Source organism: Oncorhynchus tshawytscha, linkage group LG13 (assembly GCF_018296145.1).
Source record: "Oncorhynchus tshawytscha isolate Ot180627B linkage group LG13, Otsh_v2.0, whole genome shotgun sequence".
NCBI lineage: Eukaryota > Metazoa > Chordata > Actinopteri > Salmoniformes > Salmonidae > Oncorhynchus > Oncorhynchus tshawytscha.
Genome location: NC_056441.1, coordinates 40,117,283 through 40,141,488, shown reverse-complemented (window position 1 = coordinate 40,141,488; position 24,206 = coordinate 40,117,283). Strand labels below are relative to the sequence as shown.

Sequence of the window (24,206 nt, the reverse complement as noted above, 5' to 3'; positions counted from 1 at the left end):
TCCACTTCAATCAGTGTAGATGAACGGGAGGACACTGGTAAAGAATAATTTTTAAGCCTTGAGACATGGATTGTGTATGTGTGCCATTCAGAGGGTGAATAGGCAAGACAAAACATTTAAGTACCTTTGAACAGGGTATGGTAGTAGGTGCCAGGCGCACTGGTCTAGGTGTGTCAAGAACTGCACCGCTGCAGAGTTTTTCATGCTCAACAGTTTCCCGTGTGTATCAAGAAAGGTCCACCACCCAAAGGACATCCAGACAATTTGACAACTGTGGGAAGCATTGGAGACAACATGAGCCAGCATCCCTGTGGAACACTTAACTCCTTGTAGGGTCCATGCCGTGACGAATTGAGGCTGTTCTGAGGGCCAAGGGGGTGCAACTCAATATTAGGAAAGCATATTACAATGAGCATTGTTATAAAAACAGCCCTGTGGAGGTACAATCTTATGACTGGTGGAGGAGGCATATCAAATGATTGTGTAAACGAGCCAAATAGATTGTCTGATATTAAGCTATTGAGTAATAGCCATGGTGTAAGAGTTTGAATAAATAATATGTTCAACAGCTGCTTGATAATGCTTGCTTTCCTGCTTATACTCTCTTTCAGAGGGTTTCTGAGGTTACAATCCAACCATTGCTACTGTCAGTCCTGATAAATACAGGTGAACAACACTAATATGTATTGTTTATGAGACACACTAAAGGATCACTATGAGGCTCTGCTATACATCTATGCTGATTGAGGTGTCTCGCTGATGCCACTCAATATGACCTGGATGACACGCTTGTCCCATGACCTTCTTCTATAAGGCCTTAATACGTGTGATATTGGTGTCCTAGCCCTACATGACCTTCCCACGTTTTAGGCAGCCTGTAGATGAGGACATGGGCATGGCCATAATCTTTCACCATTCAATTGACACAGGCCAGGAATGGGGCTTTTGACTGTTTCCTGTGTCTTATAAAACATTGTCCGTCTGTGGTTATTGTCTGTTGGATCATTAGGATGTGATACATGGCACTCAAATAGAACAGTATTTATGTAGTACCTTTAAAGCATAGTTCTGTCGTACAGAGTGATCAATGACTTTGATGTAAAGGGTCGGCTTGGTTTCTGGAAAAAGCCCATTGTTTGGCTGTGAACTCTTAAGACCTCTGAACTCATCAGATCAGCTGTAAGACTTTAGCTTTTCCCACTGAGTGTCCTCAGATCCTTTTGGCTGGTTGAAACAATGCAAATGTCTCAACTCTAGAAAGCCAGCGATTCCATCAACACTTGGCAGAGGCCACTGCCCAGGCCCGAGCACAATGCGGCCATTTGTTTTTTTGTCACAACAATGTCATGCTCTTTTGTTTCGACCCAGAAGCCAAATCATATATTGTGCTGCTGCTACAAGATGTTTTGATAAAAAACAATGCTGATAGAAGAAGAATAAACGAGCTCCTAAGCTCTTCTGACATGTGTAACATGCGATAGCATACTCATGATAACAGAGGACAGTTATCTGTTATCAAGTTTATCATTTGAAATCCCAGTTTTCATTACAGACCTAACGGTCAGTCAAGACTTTGAATATCAAATTATACTGTTTCAGTGTATGATCTTGGAGAGACAACTTAATCATTTCCAACAACCAACCTGTTACAATAGACGAGCCCTCAAATATGTCACAGTACCATTCGCAGCCTTGCTGAAGTTATTTGTTTATGTAGTGATACAGTATGTTCAAGAAGCAGTATAACTGCTGTTGTGATAAGAGGCCTACCAAACAACCTCCTGTATTGTCTATCCCCAGCCAGATGTGATGAAACAGAGGAGATTTGTCTCCCTGACTGGTGGGCTCCTAAGGCACATTGGCAACACAATGCCTTGTTAAGTAGTAGAATCTCATCTGCTACCCTAGGTGGGTGTCCTGGTTTCTAGATCTACATTCTTCTCGTGGTTCAAGGATATCTCCCGTGTTTGTGTCCCACAGTTTTCCTCCATGGTCCGTATTGTTTTCCCTGCGGTCTCTCTCGACCCTCCAAACTGGTGGGACAAAGCCAAGAGTCTTTTAGACACGAGGGCACATGCAGTGCAGTCGACCCACTCTGTGCATTCCTTCTCTCTATCAGGCCAGTGGGCGCTGTTCAGAGACCCTCCCTGACAAAACAGGTGGACTACTGTAGACATGACATAATGGACAAACATGTCTCCCTCCAAGTGTACTCCATTTATAGAGTGGCCAAAAGCCATTAAAACCGTGCTACTATTTAGGCACCATCTAGGCCACATACTATATATAGTAAGGAGGCACATGTGCAGTACACGAAGCAATGTGTCTACCCATGGACAACATAACTCAATGGAATGGCATAACTCAAATTCTCAAACTCTTCCTCACATTCCTTCATGGTTCCTATGTGGTTTGTTCCATGTCAGTGAGTTTGGTCCTTTATAGAATTAACTGTAACTGTTGGGCAAGCCACAGTCTGTTCTCATGGAGTTTTGACTAATGACCAGCATGCAGTGAAAAATTAGCATTGTGCAGATTTAGTTTGACACACTAAATTTATAGGCCTAAAGGATAATTGCTTTTTTTTTGTTGCATGGCATACAATGTGTAGTTCACATTTTCTAAAGAAACATTCTATTTTACGCTCCTTTTAAACACTACGATTTTATTTTAGCCGCTTATCTGTTCTCCTGATGTTTCACAGCAGTCTAATCTGACTTTGTGGAAGTTATTATCTGTGCTCTCATTTGGTGTGCAGAGCAGAGGTCTCTAAGTTTATCGGAAAACAGAGTGAGATCTGTGAAAGTAGTATTTGGAATGTCTTTAAGGCTATTGCAGGTTAATCCTACTAGGTCAATATTTTGCATTGTGAACTGTTTAACTTTAAAATGGTATTAAATATTTGGAATTCACCCCAAATTATCACGGGAAAACTAGAGTTTAGAAGAGTTGGTTCTTTTGCTCTTAAATTTACCTTCTTGACATAGCTTTCTTTGTAAAAAAAAAAACACCTAAAAAACAAAAGGCATCTGTTCCAAAATATGAATATGCTAATGTTAGGGTGTTTTCGAACAGAATCCGCTTTGTTTCACAGCTGCTGCGGCTTCTATGGATTAAAACAACACAATCGAGTTTGATAAAAAAAAATTGGTAAACGTGTATATTGCATTGGCAAAACAGCATGAGTAAATATCAGCTATAATAACTATTTCTTAATAAATGCATTGAATTTCGGATGAATTATGAGATAAATAAGTAGGTAATGGTTTCTATGTCTGTTTCCGTAACTGACCAAAACTTTTGTGTAGTTGTGATTAACAACTTATTTCATGGAGAAATTATTTCCGTAGGTTTCAACATTAGTTAGCATTTACGTGTTTCCTTTTCTAGTCAACTGTATGGAAAAATCTTATTTGAATATAATCAATCAAAAAGATATATGCTGTCCATTTAAACAATGGCTTCACAGTGCTGGAGACTGTTTTGCATCAGGGCCCTAGTTCAGGCCGGGGGAGGGTGGGGTGGGGTGGGGGGTGGGGGTACAATGGCTGGCCCGCGCAGAGGGCGGTAGTGACTGACTCCACAGGCACTGTGAGGCCAAAGAACGCCTGGAGTCAGGCCAGCACCATGTACGCCACTGTGCCCGCCTACCCCCACCTGACCTGCCTCATCTCCCATGATACATTTGGGCACAGGGACGGCGCCTTCAAAGACTGCCCATTCAACGTCAGACAGATAGAAAAGTATCCAAGGAGCAACAGCAGAGTGTTTACAGAGTTGGTTTGAAAGGTCTTAATCCAAGATACAGAGCGGTCGTCCAACCCTACCTAACCACTATCCAGCATGGCCACAGCGAGTACCTCAGGGCAAAGCTCATTTGGACTGAGCAGGAGGAAGAAGGCCCCTGGCCTGATGGATCAGATTAGCACGTTCTTTGGAGGTGACAAAAATAAAAGGGGCAAGGTGAGCATCTGGGGTTACCAACTGTTATGATCAATGGCCTCACCAATACTCTTCCAGTCTATAGAGTTCTAATATGACGATGGTAAGGATAGATCTGTCCAGTTTTTGTGTGCGGTCGAGAGAGATTCTTTGAAAAAATGTGATTTATTTATTGTGCAGAGCTAAAATACTTGTAGAATATCTGATGTAATAATCTTAGATAATTTGTCATTTAATTTTTATTCTAGGTCTACCCAAAATATTAAATGGACTACTTGCTGTACAGATTGTTTGGCATTGTTTCTCCATGTTGAGGATTTGTTTTGGGGAAAATGAATAGCTATAGAACCGCTAAAGATAACAGGGATTCTCGTTGATTAACAGGAATACACCATTTATTTGCTGACAATCTCTTAGAGATTTTCCAGTACATTTGTATACTTTTTGGCCTGTAGTTCTTAAAGTAGCGCTCATGAGCCAAAAGTGGTCCATGAAAATTGCGTACTACGGCAGACATGTGCACCATGTCATCGATGTCTCTCTTGCTCTGCTGTGTATGCATCCTGCTAGCTGTCACTCAAATGGCGAGGGGCTAAAGCTCATTGGCTGGAACTTGAATTGCATGCGGCTGGCCCACAAGTGGGAAAATGGAGGGGAAATGGTGCCGCACAGCTTCCAGTAAACAGTCGCTTTCAAACTAGGAATTTTGTGGCTAATTGTGCTAAAAACGTCATTCTGCTCATAGATTATGCATGTATGAACTACATATTTACTAGTTGTCAAAGTTCCGAGGCATGTCTTTAATGTTTATGACCAACATTGAAAAATCAATACCTTACCTCTTAAAATATTGTTAAAATATAGTTCCTCAAATTATTGCAATAGTCAGAATCAAGTCGAATACATTCCAAAGGGTTCATCTAATTTCCATTTTAGTTCTAAACTTCTTTTTAGGCTTGAATCTTAATTGACCACTGAATTTATTTTACTGACCCCAACCTGGATAGCTGTGTGTTTGACTGGGTGTTTGCTGTGATAAGTAGACAGGTGTGTTTCGTATGATCACAGTTTGAAATCAGGTGTCTAATATACAACTACTGCATAGCTTGAATTCATAAAACTTTGACCACCATTTATTTAGCTGTACAGACTTGATAGCAAACAGAATATCCAATGTAATCTGTCTGCATCATGCACCAGTTGTTCCTCTTAGAAGGTCTCATGTTTTTTCCTAAAGCTAAGCAAGTCGATCAAACACCCCCAAATGATTCTGAACTTCGTCTTCAGCGTATTTTCTCTAGAGTTTATTGCAACCAAAACTAGGGAAGGGGGGCACATTGCTGAGTGATGGCAGGTTAACAACTGCCTATCTCTGATGTTATGAATTTAAAAAATATATTTTGTCAATATATATGCATTTGAACCTGAAACATTGCATCATTTTCCCATTGCAGACATTCTAAAATAATATCCAGTCTTCTCCACTCAGTGCTTGTATTAATCACTGTCAGCTATGATCATGGAAATTAACATAATGCTGTAGGTTGGGTTCCAGACCTAGGATCTTATTTTGACCAGTATTTATCATAGCAAAATAATCCTGCTGCAACAGGATTTGAACGTTTAGCCCATAATGTTGCTTGATCTGTGGTTATGGGCTGGACAAAAGTAGGCTACAAAGTGCAATACTGTTAATATAATCGTGTCTTAGTGCGGATTTTCAGTAAATTTGTGTAAATCACGAAGCTCATCCACATTTCCTGCAGTGCAGGAAAATTCTTAGCAACAAAATAATTATCCAATTAAAACCTATATCTGGAGGGAGGGGCCTTGAAAAGGCTTGAATTCAGGCTGAATTTTCTTGCTGTAGTAAAGCTCTTGGATATCAGAATTGATTTCTGCACAGTTATACTTTACTTTCTAGAATAGGTTATTTATACACATTTTGAACATCTTCCATTGAAGTGCAATCCTCCAGGCAGACGGCTTGTAAAAACAACTCCCAATCACTTTCATGTAAGGGAGCATTTGGTTATACAACCTTTTTTTAAACTCATCTGTGTGCATTTAATAAAATTTAAAATAAAATTCCCATGTAAAAAAAACTAACTCTGTGAACTAGGGTGCATAACATTGCAAAGAAATACAGAGCAGAGTGTCTGTTCAGAAAGTCACCTCAAGTTGAAAAATTTATTAAAATACATACAGTACATACTTGTACAAAGTAGTTTATGGACCCATTTTCACCTAAAATGTCATACCCAAATCTGACTGCCTGTAGCTCAGGACCTGAAGCAAGGATATGCATATTGGGGCGGCAGGGTAGCCTAGTGGTTAGAGCTTTGGACTAGTAGCCAAAAGGTTTCATGTTCAAATCCCCAAGCTGACAAGGTACAAATCTGTCGTTCTGCCCCTGAACAGGCAATTAACCCACCTGTTCCTAGGCTGTCATTGAAAATAAGAATTTGTTCTTAAATGACTTGCCTAGTTAAATAAAGGTAAAATATTCTTGACACCATTTGAAAGAAACACTTTGAAGTTTAGGGAAATATGAAATGAATGTAGGAGAATATAACACATTAGATCCGGTAAAAGATAATACAAACAAAAAAACATGCATTTTCTATTATTCATTTTTTTCATCATCATTGAATGCAAGAGAAAGGCCATCATATAATATTGCAGTTTAGGCACAATTTAGAGCAGCAGTGTGTGTGCAAAGTTTCAGATTGATCCGGTGAAGAATTGCAATACTGGACAGTATTTTGTATCAAGTCTGCCCAAATGTGCCGAATTGGTCAATTAATACATTTACAAGTACATAACTATAGAGAACATGCAAAAATGATATGGTAATACAAAATGTAAGTTTACACACTACCAGGAATGTCATACATGATGGATCATTAGCTCATACACTAACTTTCACACATCTAGATGGCCGGGTGGGGTGGGTGTGGAGCAAGAGACAGCAGGGGTTCAAACTGTAGAACCCAGTTCCTACATTTGACTATAACAATAGATTTTATCAAACAAAACTATGCTACATTTTATCTCTGGGACCCTCAGGATGACAAATCAGAGCAAGATTACTGAATGTAAGTATCAGAACTCAGGATAAGACCCAGATGCAGACAGCTAGAATCACAGATGTTTATTGACCCAAACAGGAGGCAGGGAAAAGACAGGTCAAGGGCAGGCAGAGGTCTATAATACAGGGCAGAGTCAATAAGGTACAGAACAGCAGGCAGTCTGTTCTGGAAACAGAAGACAAAGGACAGTGAGACACAGGTTTTTATCTTGGACACATGAAACGTAGGATGGATACAGAGGGTGTGGGGCAACAGAAGGCGAACAGTAGAGGGGCTAAGTATTTTAGAGATGGGGAACGGGCCAATGAAACTGGGGGAAAGTTTACGGGACTCCACCTGGAGGGGTATGGTATGCTGACTTCTTCCTCTTGCTCAGGGAAGTGCGGGGGCTGATATCCCAAGGAACACTCAAAGGGCAAGAGACCAGTGGCCGAGCAGGGAAGGGTGTTGTGGGCATATCCCACCCACACGAGTTGCTGGCTCCAGGTGGTGTGGTTGGCAGAGACAAGGCAACGAAGGGCCGTCTCCAGGTCCTGATTAGCTCGCTCCGACTGGCCATTAGATTGGGGATGGAAACCAGACGACAGGCTAGCCGATGACCCAATGAGATTGCAGAACGCCTTCCAGAACTGGGACAAGAACTGGGTACCCCAATCAGAGACCATGTCGACCGAAAGTCCATGGATCCGGAAGACGTGCTGCACCATGAGCGGAGACGTCTCCTTGGCTGAGGGTAACTTTAGAAGGGGAATAAAATTGGCGGCTTTAGAAAACCTATCCACCACCGTCAGGATAGTAGTGTTGCCGTCTGACGGGGGAAGCCCAGTAACAAAGTACATGGAAATATGAGACCAGGGGCTGGGAGGAACAGGTAGTGGTTGTAGAAGGCCAGCTGGAGATTGCAGAGGAGTCTTATTTTGTGCACACACCATGCAGGCAGCGACAAATGCAGAAACCATGGAAGGCCACCAAAAGCATCCGATGGGAGCCTGGATGACAGGTCAGTCTGGAGGAATGCTCCCATTCCAGGACCGGGGAACAGGCAGACTCCGGGACACTCTGCCAATTCCACGGTACCCCGGATTCCAGCTGGGAACGCTGCGCCTTACAGGCCAGGCTGTCTATTCCCCAGATTTCGGGGTCAGATGGAGTAGCAGCGGGGCAATACAACCATGAGAGGGCGACTGGCTTCACGTTCTTGGACCCTGGGCGGTAGAAAATAGTGAAATTGAACCAGGCGAATAACAGGGAGCAACGAGCCTGCCTAGAGTTGAGGCGCTTGGCGGTGCAGAGATATTCCTGGTTCTTATGGTTAGTCCACACCAAGAATGGGTGTTCTGCCCCTTCCAACCAGTGCCTCCACTCCTCCAGTGTCATCTTGATGGCGAGGAGTTCTCCCACATCATAGTTCCTTTCAGCAGGGGTAAGACGATGGGAGAGGAAAGCACAGGGGTGCAGCTTTTGGTCCTGGGCAGAACCCTGGGACAGGACGGCCCCCACTCCGACATCCGAGGCATCGACCTCCACCACAAACTGGCAGAACGGGTCTGGATGGTGGCTGTAGTGAATTGAAGTTTGAGGCCCGAGAATGCCTGGTCACCTGCTCGCGACCATGTGAAGGGAACCTTGGGAGAGGTGAGTGCTGAGAAGGGGGAAGCCAGGATGCTGTAAAAACGGATGAAGCCGCAGTAGAAGTTAGCAAACCCCAGGAAATGTTGCAGCTGCACTCTGGATGTTGGTTTAGGCCAATCCACCACCTTGTCTGGATCCATCTGTATATGTCCTATATGACGTATCCAAGGAAGGAGATAGTGGAGCGATGGAACTCACACTTCTCCGCTTTAATGAAAACCTGGTTCCCCAGGAGACGCTGAAGGACTTGTTGGTGGGGGAGGACGTGTTCTTGAGCTGACCAGGAAAAGACCAGGATGTCGTCGAGGTACACAAACACAAACCAGTTCAGCACATCCTGAAACACCTGGAACACAGCGAGAGCGTTGGTCAGCCCTAATGGCATAACTAATTACTCACAGTGCCCGCTAGCTGTGTAAAAGGCAGTCTTCCACTCATCTTCTTCCCATATCCGAGCCAGATGGTAAGCGTTCCCGAAGGTCCAACTTGGAGAAAATGGTCACTCCCTGAAGAGTTTCTGTGTAGTCGATACACAGGCGCAGGGTTTGGTTCTTCTTCTCCTCAAAGAAGAACCCTGCGCTGGTGTGGGGGGGCAATGGGCGAAACCTCCCTGCAACGAGTGAATTCTCAATGTACTCCTCAATAGCCTTGGTCTCCAGACCTGACAGGGAGTAAAGCCGCCGCCGAGGGGGTGTGGTGCCCGGGAGAACTTCAATGGCGCAGACATAAGGGTCGATGCGGAGGGGGAGAAGTAGCACTGGCCTTGTTGAAGACCACCCAGATGTCCTGATACTCCGCGGGCATGGCGGGGAGGTCCGAGGCTTCTCTCAAGCCTGCAGGGAGACATCCCGGAGCAGGCTGGGCTGACTTGAGACAATGAGCATGGCAGAACGGGTTCCAACCCACAATAGCACCAGTAGCCCAGTCGATCAGGGGATTGTGCTTCTGGAGCCATGAATATCCCAAAACCACAGGTACATGGGGAGATTTGATGAGCAGGAACTGCATACACTTTGAAACTCGTAGGTCGATAGGAATCATATTGCAGGTCTCTGACATCCATTGGAATGGAGAGGGGCTGAGTGGTGATACCAAGCTCTGACACCAAGGTAGCACCAATAAAGCTTTCATGGGCCCCAGAGTCATGGAGCACCCGGAGTGATATGTCCTGGTCACCCCATAACAGGGTGGCATGGAGAGGGTGCGAGTAATGATTGGAAAATGTCTGTACGGCTCACCAGTGTATTTGTGCCTACTGATGAACCTGGTCTTTTAAATGGACAGGTGGAAATATAATGTCCTGTAGTCTCGCAATACAGACAGCTCCTGGTGTTCAGTCTGCATTAACGTTCATCCTGAGACAATCGAGCCCTTCCCAGTAGCTTGGTTCTCTGGAGGAAGCGAGTCGACCACTCTCTACGATTCCTGTGAGCACTCGGGTGATGTCAGAGTCTCTCAGAAATGCCTTCGGGGGTTTCCAGGGTTCCTCAGAGTCGAGGCGACAGGGGAAAGATTCCCTCTCCCTCCTACATTCTTGTAGCCGTCCATCGATTCAGATGGTGGAGGCTATGAGGGAGTCGAGGTCCATGGGCAACTCCCGGGCTGCGAGCTCATCTTTGATCACCGATAATCCATGAAGGAACATGTCGAACAATGCTTCCGGGTTCCAGGCATTCTCAGCCACCAACATGCGAAAATCCACTACATAGCCTGCCACACTGAGGGCATCTTGACATAGCTAGAGCAATTTACGAGCAGCCTCTCTCCCGGACAACGGAGACTCGAACTTCCGTACTTCCACCACAAACTCCTCCAGACTGAGGCAGACGGCAGACACAGCCGTAGCCCAGGCGAGTGCCCTCCTGGATATCAGCGTTATGATGTACGCTATCCTCGAGCGGTCCGAGGGGAACGAAGAAGGCTGCAGCTCGAAGACGAGGGAGCACTGGGAGAGAAAGGCCTGGTAGGTTCCAGAATCTCCAGCGTAACACTTGGGAGGAGGTAAGCAGGGTTCTCGGTACACTGGTGTAGGCTGGGAATAAATGTCACTGGTGGTGGGATTACTGAGAGTCTGGGGACTAACTGGTGTGGCTTGCTGCGTTGTAGGGAATATGCGGAATTGCTCCAGTAATGTATTGAACGCCTGGTCATGGCATTCCGCCAGGGTATGGAATCCCTCCAGAAGGCATTGCAGTAACTCCTTGTGTCTTCCAATGGCTTCTTGCTGGGAGACAGCATTGTGGAGCTGGTCTGAGTCTGCAGGGTCAGTCATGGCCAGTTCCTACTATCAGAACTCAGGATATGACCCAGATGCAGACAGCTAGAATCAAAGATGTTTATTGACCCAAACAGGGGGCAGGTAAAAGACAGGTCAAAGGAAGGCAGAGGTCTGTAATCCAGGTCAAAGTCAGGCAGGGACAGCACGGCAGGCAGGCTCGGGGTCAGGGCAGGCAGAAATGGTCAGAACCGGGGGAACTAGGAAACAGAAACGTGAGAAAGCAGGAAGATGGGAAAACAAGCTGATAAGACCTGAAAAGACAATACAAACCGGCAATAGACAAACAGAGAACGCAGGTTGAAATGCACAGGGGATAATGGGGAAGATTTGCGACACCTGGAGAGGGGTGGAGACAAGCACAAAGACAGGTGAAACCGATCAGGGTGTGACAGTAAGTACATTATTTACCTTCAGAGATGAATGTATCAAACCAGTTGCCGTGATAAAAGTTTTTTGTTGTTGTGCACTCTCCTCAAACAATAGCATAGTATTTTTTCACTGTATTAGCTACTGTAAATTGGACAGTGTCGTTAGATTAACAAGAAGTTAATCAGCTTTCTGCCCATATAAGACATGTCTATGTCCTGGGAAAAGTTATTGTTACTTACATCCTCATACTAATCACATTAGCGCACGTTAGCACAACCGTCCAGGTATAGGGACACCGATCCCGTAGAGGTTCATGTACTCATAGCCATTTAATTGAGCCTGATTGTCCAACGTTAGCAAAGAGACTTCTGTGAGTTTTTGACTACTGTTTATACCTTTAGGGGTCCTTCCGGGGTCACGCCACCTCCCCAAAGCCAGCCCCTCGACGTCGGGCTAATGAGAATGCAGTAATGCATTTCTTCAGGAGTTTGAGCGTGAGTATCTTAGATTGACTACCTCTGTGCAATGTTATATATTATAACTTGTATTATATTTGTTTTATTTAAACAAATTGTAATTGTAAAGTTGAAAAGTTTGTAAAATAAATATATTGAACTTACTCTTACACAAGATGTTTTGTGGTCGAAGAATTATAAACTAGTTTAATTCTCAATGGTATTTATCTAACCTGAAGCATTGTAGAGACCTTGGAGAAAATGTATTACCTGATGTTACATCCGCTTTGGTCAATGGTGATTGTTTGATACAGTATAAGAAGGGCATGATCAAACTTGCCATACAATTGGAACAAGATTTACTTGTAGCTGTAAATAAGCGGTTTGTTGTGCATACAGTATTCATCTTCACCCATTCATGTTCCTATTTATATTGATGAGAGAACATACTGCTCATAGAATAATGTAGCAGTATGTTCTCTCATCAAGATACATGTAAACTTGGACAAAGTTATTTTTCACCTATTGAAGTTCTCCAGCAACCTTTGGTTTCATTATTCATAATCTGGACAGGCCAGATGTTTTGCCGAGCTCTGGTCCTCAAGTGGAGACATATCCACAAGATATTGGGTAGAGTAGTTATCTAGCAGTTTCTCTAGGCCTGCACCACTGCTTCAAACTTTCCAAAGTACTGTTTTTTAAATCTGCTGTTGCAAAGGGTTTTCCCCATTAGCCAATGTCCTTATGTTTCCATCTTTGAACTCATGGAATAGGACCTTATCATTTGTTGGGTTCTGTATCCTCAGGTGACAGCCTCTCCCCGTCCCAAGTCCAGGGTGAGTTCCATTACCTCCTTTAAAAAACATTTTACTTTACTGTGGTTACTGTTTCTTTAGGCCTCTGTCAGGTAATTAGTTTTAAACTGTTCCTTGCTTTTTACAGCGCATGACTTCATGGGCCTGTGCAAATTGGCTAGCTAGTATAGTAGGTTTACATTTTTTGTCATTATAGTAACAGGCGCTGCTCCAGTAGGCCTTCATGAATCTTCCTGATTTATCTCATTTTCTTTCATGTCTAGTGGAGGGAGGTCTTGGGCTTGGTAGGTCATTCAAACTCAACCCTAAACCCCCAAAACAGTGTTGACCTCACAGCCCTGTGTTTGATAATGACATCTTAACTGTTTCCCTCTGTCTGAAGACTTTCTCTAATGTCCTTCTGTGAGTGTTTTGATTGTGTTCTTCCCTCTTATTTAACTTTTACTCTCTCAACTCCGCATCTTCCTTCCCTTGTGTGATTCTTCAAGACAGTTAACATCCAAAAGAATGTATATATATTTCTTAGAAAGCCTAAATAACATTGTTTACCTTACTCTTCTTACTCTAATGGAAAATGTCAGATGCATGAATCAACGTCGAACACAGTTTTCCTCACATTGGAATTATTCATGGAACGTAGTGGCTGATGAAAAGCTCAAATACAGCTTATACTGTGGTGACATTACATCTCATGATTTTTGTTTTTCTGACATTTTAATTTAGAGTCACTGCTTCTGGATGACTTTGACACTGCTCAACTATTTCTGAACCGCAACCGGTAAAGACACTCTCAGGGACCCCTATATACGTCAGTTTCCGCCTTCCTTTCCACCTTTCCTTTCCTTATACCAGTCTGTGAGACTCTTTCATCGCTGCCCCATTCTCTGTTCATGGTGACTCACTAATCTTCCTGCATTAGTGTGTTTCTTCATTCAACTCCTCTGTGTCCACAGAGTGAGCTGTCCAGGGTGTAAGAATTGAAATGTGCTCCTCACCAGTTCTCTGTGTTATGTGTGCTCTGAAGTAATGCATGCCTTTGTCTTCCATCTTCTTTCCCCCTAAAGGTTGCTGTAATGTTGGTCATTCCTCATTTATTTCTCTTCCTGTCTCATTCATACCATTCTTTTACAGTAACAGACCACTGAATGAAGTAAACTGATTATGATAGAAACATTACATTTCTGGGTTTAATGCAAAAGAGCATTGTAGTAATGTAACATTTATACCTATTGTGTTTACCAAAATATATTCAAACTCAATATAACTACTAGTACAACACGATTTTGGTGTCCTCTCCCTACTTCATCCAATGAGAGCTGAGCACTGATTTTATACCCAGGTCCAGCCACGTTCCATGTGTTTATAAAGCATCTTGTTCTAGGCCTCGCCACCACATGCTGATGCCACAAAGTCATCTTACAGATGCCGCAGAGACCAAGGGACACTGTCCAAAATCTTCAACCTGGTGAGACATCCTGATGTTTGTGTCCCAGGTTTATCTTGTCGCTACACAGTTACACTGTCTAAAGAGTGCACCTGATAAACATTGTTTCTTATTTGTGTTTACCTCCCAAAACAACAGTGGTGATATTATCAGAGTGAGTACATTAGAGATGTAACCTAGCCATATCCATCCTGAATCTTCATTCATTTAGACATAAATCACAAAAAAAACAACTAATTACATTGTGATTTATTTGACATCATACTAAACTAACATGTGCATTAATTAAATGGACACAATTATATACTTTTAACTTGACTGGTTGGGCTACACTTTATGATATACAGTATGCTCCTGTAGGTACACATTGATATAAACAGGTATTACTGTAAGCAAACAGGTATATAAGTAGACTGTAATTACACTGTACCTGGCTATGTCATTTTCATGTAAATGCACAGGTTTTTAGAGAAATTAATGGTAAAGTGGATGGTGTCTTTTGTTATCAACACTTTTTCAGTTTAATCTCTATTGCACAACTCATTGATGTCTTTATTGATGTCTTTATACCTACCTCAACCCTCTTTCCTGAGAGTATATACTAACTTTGAATCCCTGTAAATGTGACTTTTGACAATCATGTAAATACAAATAACAAATTTAACCCTAATCTTCTCATAGAAAATACAAATCCTTCTTTCCATCGAATATACACTCGTACAACCATGACAAGCAATTTTAAAGCTCTATATTTCCTCTTTTGGTCGTATAATAATTTAATATTTCAGATATCAGTCTAATATATTGCTTCCCTCTGTTTACAGGAGACCAAGTCCCGCCTTCCCCCCAAACGCTGGAGCACCATCTTCTGAGCTCTCCTTAGATGAGAAAACCATGGAAAAGGATGAAGAGGAGAAAGTTCTCCATTTGACAGACTCACAACAACCCTTGACAACGTTAACACACTAACACCAGCATGTCTCCTTTGTTTGTAGATAGTGACACAATCTTGGCACCTAATATTTAGCATGCTGGGATGAAAGTGTGCAGTCATTGAGGGTGGGAGCTGTTGAGTTTGTCAATAGCCTCATAATCTGAGTTTTAAGGGAAAGTTCTCCTTTAGAGTTTTGGAAATGCAACAAAATGATTCTACTCTAACATCTGGCTCAATGGGCTATTCGCCTCATCTAGCAACCTGTTCTGATGACGCTAGAGTCTACTATTAATGGGTTGTTGTGTTTTTCTATTTGTCTGCATAATGTACGTGGATGATCTATTCTACGCATAGAAATAGGCTTTATATTCCCCCTTGTTTCTTTTAGGAGCTCAAACACACAACTGTGTTTCGTTTTGTATGTCGCCAGTTATTTGAAATCTAGTCTAAGAAAGTGTTTGTGGGTCTTGTTATGCATGCAATTGTCAAAATTGTCTTGTGAAAGTATGTTATGAATGCAGTACTTGCGTATTTGAAAATGTAATGGGAAAACCTGCAAAATTTATAAACTAACATTATGTAGTATAAAAATTGCATTTGATTCGTTTAGCCATATTACAAAAGTCGTGTTTTATTTAGGCACTTAAATCATCAATGTTGTATAGTGTTATGGTGTCCAAGCCTATTAAAACAACTAATTAAAACAAACGCCCTTCCAAACTGCACTGTTAAACTTTGCAAATATATATTTCAAAACTGTTTAAGAGCATTTAACATATTTTCTGACTAATCTTTAAATTTGTAGTTTCAATGCTTTGGTTAATTTGAAGTTAGCTTTTTGAGTAAAAGAGATGGTGAAATGGAAAGTTGTTAAGAGGTCTAATAAATCTCCAATGTAAAAACGTGGGCGAGAGCATGTAGTTTTGCAAATTCTCTCTCAAACAATTGTATTATGTGTTTGATTAATTTGTCACATCCCTTGTGTGCACATATCTGTCTGTTCACTGTGAGTGTTCAATAAAAAATATGATTAAAACTTTATAAAATCATACATTTTTCTGAGGGTGCTCAATAACATAGACTTGGTGCTAAAGGTGGAGAAATGGATTGAAGACCAGAATAATGTGTTTCTTGTAAAATGCTCTTTGAAATAAAGATTTTTAAATTGCCAACAAGTTCTCAGAATCATACATTCAAATAACTGAAATTGAAGTCCAAAATCCACCTGTCAGGAAGATGGATTATCTTGGCAAAGGTGAAATGCTCACTAACAGGGATGTAAACAAATCCGATTTAAGTCAAAACTGTAACTGGGCCACTAAGGAACATTCAATGTTGTCTTGGTAAGCAACTCCAATGTTGATTTGGCATTGTGTTTTAGGTTATTGTCCTTCTTAAAGATACATTTGTATCGTAGTGTCTGTTGGAAAGAAGACAACCAGGTATCCCTCGAGGATTTTGCCTGTGATTAGCTCTAATTTGTTTATTTTAATCAACAAAAAAACTCCCTATTCCTTGCCGATGAGAGGTATACCCATAGCATGATGCAGCCACCACCATGCTTGAAAATATGAAGTGGTACTTAGTGATGTGTTGTGTTGGACTTGCCCCAAACGCTTTGAATTCAGGACATAAAGTTAATATCTTTGGCAAAAAATGTTCAGCTTTACTTTAGTGCCTTATTTCAAACAGGATCCATGTTTTGGAATATTTTTATTCTGTACAGGCTTCCTTCTTTTCACTCTGTCATTTAGGTTAATATTGTGGAGTAACTACAATGTTGTTGATCCATCCTCAGTTTTCTCTTATCACAGCCATTAAACTCTGTAACTGTTTTAAAGTCACCATTGGCCTCATGGTGAAATCCCTGAACAGTTTCCTTCCTCTCCAGCGACTGAGTTAGATAGGATGCCTGTGTCTTTGTAGCGACTGGGTGTGTTGATACACCACCCAAAGTGTAACTATATAACAACTTCACCATGTCCCTAGGGATTTTCAATGTTGGGTTCTTTTTATACACATATACCAATAAGTTCCCTTTTTTACAAGGCATTTGAAAACCTTACTGGTATTTCTGGTTGAATCTGTGTTTGAAATTCACTGCTCGACTGAAGAACCTTACAGATCATTGTATATGGGGGGTACAGAGATAAGGGTGTCAGACCCCTTGGCTTTTTCCACATTTGTTACGTTACAGCCTTATCCTAAAATGGATAAAATATTTTTTCCCCCTTAATAACCTACACACGATACCCGATAATGACAAAGCAAAAACGAAAATATCACATTGAAATAAGCATTCAGACCCTTTACTCAGTACTTTGTTGAAGCACCTTTGGCAGTGATTCCAGCCTTGAGTCTTATTGGATATGACGCTACAAGCTTGACACACATTTATTTGGGGAGTTTCACGCATTATTCTCTGCAGATCCTAACAAGCTCTGTCAGGTTGCATGGGGAGTGTTGCTGTACATCTATTTTCAGGTCTCTCCAGAGATGTTCGACTGGGTTCAAGTCCGGGCTCTGGCTGGGCTACTCAAGAACATTCAGAGACTTGTCTCGAAGCCACTCCTGTGTTGTCTTGGCTGTGTGCTTAGGGTCGTTGTCTTGTTGGAAGGTGAACCTTCGCCCCTGTCTGAGGTCCTGAGCTCTCTGGAGCAGGTTTTCATCAAGGATCTCTCTGTATTTTGCTTCGTTCATCTTTCCCTCGATCCTGACTAGTCTCGCAGTTCATACCGCTGAAAAACATTGCCACAGCATGATGCTGCCACTAGCATGCTTCACCGTAAAGATGGTGCCAGGTTTCCTCCAGACGTGACGCTTGACATTCAGGCCAAACTTGGTTTCAGCAGACCAGAAAATCTTGTTTCTCATGGTCTGAGAGTCTTTAGGTGCCTTTTGGAAAACTCCAAGCGAGCTGTCATGTGCCTTTTACTGACGAGTGGTTTCAGTCTGGATACGCTACTATACAAGGCCTGATTGGTGGAGTGCTGCAGAGATGGATGTCCTTCTGGAAGGTTCCTCCATCTCCACAGAGGAACTCTGGAGCTCTGTCAGAGGGACCATCGGGTTCTTGGTCACCTCCCTGACCAAGGCTCTTCTCCTCTGATTGCTCAGTTTGGCCAGGCTGCCAGCTCTAGGAAGAGTCTTGGTGGTTCCAAACTTCTTCCATTTAAGAATGATGGAGGCCAATGTGTTCTTGTGGACCGTCAATGCTGCAGACATTTTTTGGTACACTTCTCCAGATTAGTGCCTTCACACAAACCTGTCTCGGAGCTCTATGCACAATTCCTTCGACCTCATGGCTTGGTTTTTGCTCTGCACTGTCAATGGTGGGACCTTATGTAGACAGGCGTGTGCCTTTCCAAATCATGTCCAATCAATTGAATTTACCAGGTGGACTCCAATCAAATTGTAGAAACATCTCAAGGATGATCAATGGCAACAGGATGCACCTGAGCTCAATTTCGAGTCTCATAGCAAAGGGTCTGAGTTACAAGTATTTCTGTTTTTATTTTGTATAAATTTGAAAACATTTCTAAAAACCTGTTTTCGCCTTGTGATTATGGGGTATTGTATGTACATTGATGAGGGGAAAAAAACTATTGACGTAACAGAATGTGAAAAAAGTCAAGTGGTCTGAATACTTGGGCGCCGACAGACAGCTCTGCTTCTAGCTCCTAAGTAACTTTGCAGTATTATATTTTTTGTGTGTTATTTCTTACATTATTAGCCCAGAACGTTTTTTGTTTTATTACATACAGCCTTAATGAACTTTTGGATATCATAGCGGCAGTAACTTTGTTCGAACTCCCCAGGGCAATTGAACTTATTCCAGATGCTGCTCCAAGATGCCGCCGGCGAAGAAAAGGTATTCGGTGTGGACTTGAAGTCTGACTCAGAAGGCACACCATCCACCGCTTCCGAGTACATTACTCGCTAAATAAAGTACAGTCTCTGAATAAAGTAGACGAGCTCAGGGCGAGGATCTCCTTACAGAGAGACATCAGGGACTGTAGCCTACTCTGTTTCACGTAATCATGTCTCTCTCGGGATATACTGTCCCTGTCCATACAGCCAGCTGGGTTTGCAGTACATAGACAGGAATAAAGAACTCTCCGGGAAGAAGAAGGGCGGTGGTGTATCTTTCATGATTAACTACTCATGGTGTGATTGTAATTACATACAGAAACTCAAGTCCTTCTGTTCATCTGACCTGGAATATCTCACAATCAAATGCCGACTGTATTACCTCCCAAGATAATTCTCTTATAGTTATAGTCACAACTGTGCATTTTCCCCCTCATGCCGATACCACGATGGCCCTCAAGGTACTAACCTGGACTTTGTGCAAACTGGAAACTACATATCCTGAGGCTTCATTTATTGTAGCTGGGGATTTTAACAAAGCAAATTTGAGGAAAACGCTACCAAAGTTCTATCAACACATTGACTGTAGTACTCGCTCTGATAAAACACCCGACCACTACTACTCCCCCTTTTGAAATGCCTACAAGGCCATCCCCCACCCTCCCTTTGGCAATTCCTATCACGACTCCATTTTGCTCCTCCATTCCTACAGGCAGAAACTCAAACAGAAAGTACACGTGCTAAGGTCAACTCTGGTCTGACAAATCTGAATCCATGCTTTAAGATTGTTTTGATCACGCAGACTGGGATATGTTCCGGTAGCCTCTGAGAATAACATTGATATACACACGGACACGGTAACTGAGTTAATCAGGAAGTGTATAGGGGATGTTGTTCCCACTGTGACTATTAAAACCTAACCAAACCAGAAACCGTGGATAGATGGCAGCATTCGAGCAAAACTGAAAGCGCAAATCATCGCATTTAACCATGGCAAGGTGACTGGTAATATGGTTGAATACAAACAGTGTAGTTATTTCTACAAACAATCACGGATTACAAAGGGAAAACCAGCCACGTCGCAGAGACCAACGTCTTGCTCATGGACAGGCTAAACACCTTCTTCGCCAGCTTTGAGGATAACACAGTGCCACCGACGTGACCCTTCCCAAGGACTGTGTGCTCTCCTTCTCCGTGGCCGACATGAGTAAGACATTTAAACGTGTTAACCCTCGCAAGTCTGCCTGCCCAGACGGCATCCCTAGCCGCGTCCTCAGAGCATGAGCAGACCGGCTGGCTGGAGTGTATACGGACATATTCAATCACTCCCTATCCCAGTCTGCAGTCCCCACTTTCTTCAAGATGTCCACCATTGCTCTTGTACTGAAGAAAGCAAGGTATATGAACTAAATTACTATCGCCACGAGGCACTCACTTCTGTCATCAGTGCTTTAAGAGGCTAGTTAAGGATCACATCACCTTACTTGACATCTTAGACCCACTTCAATTTGCTTACCGCCCCAATAGATCCACAGATGATGCAATCGCCATCAACTGCACACTGCCCTATCCCATCTGGATAAGAGGAATATATAAGTAAGAATGCTGTTCATTGACTATAGCTCAGCATTCAACACCATAGTACCCTCCAAGCTCATCATTAAGCTCGGGGCCCTGGGTCTGAAACCCACCCTGTGCAACTGGGTCCTGGACTTCCTGACTGGCCGTCCCCAGGTGGTAAAGGTAGGAAACAACACCTCCTCTTCGCTGATCCTCAAGACAGGGTTCCCACAAGGGTGCGTGTTCATTCCCCTCCTGTATTCCCTGTTCACCCATGACTGCGTGGCCACGCACGCCTCCAATTCAATAATCAAGTTTGCAGACAACACAACAGTCGTAGGCCTGATTACCAACAATGACGAGACAGCTTACAGGGAGGGGGTGAGTGCACTGGTGTAGTGGTGCCAGGAAAATAACCTCTCACTCAACGTCAACAAAACAAAGGACCTGATCATGGACTTCAGGAAACAGCAGAGGGAGCACCCCCATCCACATTGACGGGACCACAGTGGAGAAGGTGGAAAGCTTCAAGTTCCTTGGCGTACACATCACTGACAATATGAAATGCTCCACCCACACAGACAGTGTGGTGAAGTAGAAGAACCTCAGGAGGCTGAAGAAATTTGGCTTGGTCCCTAAGACCCTCACAAACTTTTACAGATGCACAATTGAGAGCATCCTGTCGGGCTGTATCACCGCCTGGTATGGCAAGTGCACCGCCCGCATCCGCAGGGCTCTCCAGAGGGTGGTGCAGTCTGCCCAACGCATCACCGGGGGTACACTGCCTGCCCTCCAGAACACATACAGCACCCGATGACACAGGAAGACCAAAAAGATCATCAAAGCCATCAACCACCCAAGCAACGGCCTGTTCACTCCGCCATCATGCAGAAGGCGAGGTCAGTACAGGTGCATCAAAGCTGGGACCGAGAGACTGAAAAACAGCTTCTATCTCAAGGCCATCAGACTGTTAAATAGCCATCAATTGCCAACTTCCACCCGGTTAATCAATCCAGCCCCTTAGAGGCTGCTGCCCTATATACATAGACATGGAATCACTGGTCACTTTAAAAATGGAACACTAGGTACTTTAATAATGGAACACTAGGCACTTTAATAATGTTTACATTCTGCTTTACTCATCTTGTATGTATATACTGTATTCTATTCTGCTGTAGATTAGTCAATGCCACTCTGACATTGCTCCTTCTAATATTTATATATTTCTAAATTCCATTCTTTTACTTTTAGATTTGTGTGTGTGTTGTTGTGAATTGTTAGATATTACTGCACTGTTGGAGCTAGGAACACAAGCATTTCGCTACACCTGCAATAACATCTGCTAAAAATGTAAATGTGACCAATAAAATTTGATTTGATTTATTGCACAGTGTGAGTTTTTTTTTACCCATCTACCAATAGGTGCCCTTATTTTCGAGGCATTGGAAAAGCTCCCTGGTCTTTGTGGTTGAAATTCACTGGCCAACTGAGGGACCTTACAGATAATTGTATCTGTGGAGTAGTCATTCAAAAATCATGTTCAACACTATTATTGCACACAGAGTGTGCATGCAACTTATTATGTAACTTGTTAAGCACATTTTTACTCCTGAACTTATTTAGGCTTGCCATAACAAAGGGGTTGAATATTTATTGACTCAAGACATTTCAGCTTTCCATTTGTTCTTAATTTGTAAAATATTCTAAAAACATAATTCCACTTTGACATTATATGGTACTGTGTGTAGGCCAGTGACAACATCCCAATTGAATCCATTTTGAATTCAGGCTGTAACACAACAACATGTGGAAAAAGTCAAGGGGTGTGAATGCTTTCTGAAGGTGCTGTATATGCATCAGCTAATACTAACTCAGAAAGTCATTGTAGGATCGTGTAGGGGTCTTCTTTTTCCCAATATTGCATGTCCCTTTGGAGTGGAAATCTCTATACCCCCTGGTATAAACTGTGCACCTGAACACGTCAAAACCCTATCAGTCCATAATCTCCATCTCTTACTGGCTCAATGTCTAGTATTTAAGCTCAAGGCTTTCTTGGCATAGTGTCCTTGTACAGGCTTTGATCAACTCTGTATATACTATGCATGCATCCCAAATGGCACCTTTTCCCCTATAATAGTGTACTACTTTTGACCAGATGGTGCACAACCTGCACTATATAATGAATAGGGTGACATTTGGGATGAAGCCTGTGTGTTTGATCATGAAAACAATTTTAGCAGCAAACTATGAGGATCACAAGACATCACCCTTGCTGCGTTTAGCAAGAGACACTCGCTGTGTTCCCTGATTTCTACTACTACTCATAATTATTGTAGAACTGCATTTAGCCGGCATATACTCAATGGTCTAAAGTACTTAAATAAAAATATTTTTGGGGTATTTGTACTTTGCTATTTATATGACTCTTCTTTTTTCCCCCCTATTTTTCACCCCAATTTCATGGTAGGTATCCAATTGGTAGTTACAGTCTTGTCTCATCACTGCAACTCCCGTATGGAGAGGTGAAGGTCAAGAGCCAAACCCTCCCCTAACCCGGACGGGTCAGCTGCGACAGAGCCTGGACTCGAACCAGGATCTCTAGCGGCACAGCTAGCACTGCGATGCAGTGCCTTAGACCACTGTGCCACTATTTATATTTTTGACAACTTTTACTTTACTACATTCCTAAAGAAAATATTGTACTTTTTACTCCATACATTTCCCCTGACAACCCAAAGTACTCGTTACATTTTGTATGCTTAGCAGGACAGGAAAATGGTCCAATTCACACACTTATCAAGAGAACATCCCTGGTAATCTCTACTGCCTCTGATCTGGCGGACTCACTAAACAATAATGCGTTGGAGTGTGCCCCTGGCTATCTGTACATTTTAAAAACAATAAAATGGTGCTGTCTGCATTGCTTAATATAAGGAAATTTAAATGACTTATATTTTTACTTCTACTTTTGATAGTATATTTTAGAAATTACAGTTAATTTTGATACTTAGGTATATTTAAAACCAAATACTTTTTTACTTATACTCAAGTACTATTTTACTGGGTGAATTTCACTTTTACTTGAGAAACTTTCTATTAAGATATCTATAATTTTACTCAAGTATGACAATTGGGTACTTTTTCCACCACCGCATAGACTTTCAATGTCATTTCTTAAAAATTCCTGGGAAGCAAAGGACCATACTTGCGGCATTCCGTAAGTTACCCAATTTGACATGAATGAACCTGATAACTTATTGTTCAAACCATATCTGTGCAAACAAGATTTTATTGTCTCAATTACATTCACAGAAGGCTCATGATAAGATCATTTAGCTCATTTAAATATACAAAATATCAGGGACTTTCATTGGGGAAATTGCATTTTTGTCCCCCCCAGTTTTATCATTGGAATGTGATACAAAAATAGGCAACATTAGGACCATGCGGACACCTCCAAGCGGTCAGGTAGGCTGTTTGGAGTGTTTATCCAACTAGATAAAAAACACACATATATATATATATATATATATATATATATAAAATACAGTTCCAGGCAAGATTTTAGACACACCTACTCATTCAAGGGTATCAATTTATTTTTTACAATTTTCTACATTGTAGAATAGTGAAGACGTCAAAACTATGAAATAACACACAAGAAATCACATATTAACCTAAAAACTAATCAAAATATATTTTATATTTGAGATTAATCAAAGTAGCCACCCTTTGCCTTGATGACAGCTTTACACACTCTTGAAGAGTTCAACACTTTTTTGGTTACTACATGGTTCCATATGTGTTATTTCATA

General features: G+C 42.3%; 1 protein-coding gene across 4 annotated transcripts; it reads left to right on the top strand.

The window, feature by feature from the left end:
* The first annotated feature begins 3,703 nt into the window (after positions 1-3,703).
* On the top strand, positions 3,704-16,133 carry mbpa (myelin basic protein a). Of its 4 annotated transcripts, XM_024441866.2 has the most exons (7): positions 3,705-3,963; positions 11,715-11,807; positions 12,575-12,604; positions 12,847-12,867; positions 13,965-14,048; positions 14,166-14,181; positions 14,852-16,133. In XM_024441866.2, the coding sequence occupies exons 1-6, from the start codon at positions 3,844-3,846 to the stop codon at positions 14,169-14,171; spliced, it is 354 nt and encodes a 117-aa protein (XP_024297634.1). In that variant the 5' UTR covers positions 3,705-3,843; the 3' UTR covers positions 14,172-14,181; positions 14,852-16,133. The 4 variants fall into 4 exon arrangements, with proteins under 4 accessions (XP_024297632.1, XP_024297634.1, XP_024297633.1 ...); XM_024441864.2 differs by lacking the exon at positions 14,166-14,181 and having other exon boundaries at positions 3,704-3,963; XM_042295733.1 differs by lacking the exon at positions 12,847-12,867 and having other exon boundaries at positions 3,707-3,963.
* Positions 16,134-24,206: the final 8,073 nt, after the last annotated feature.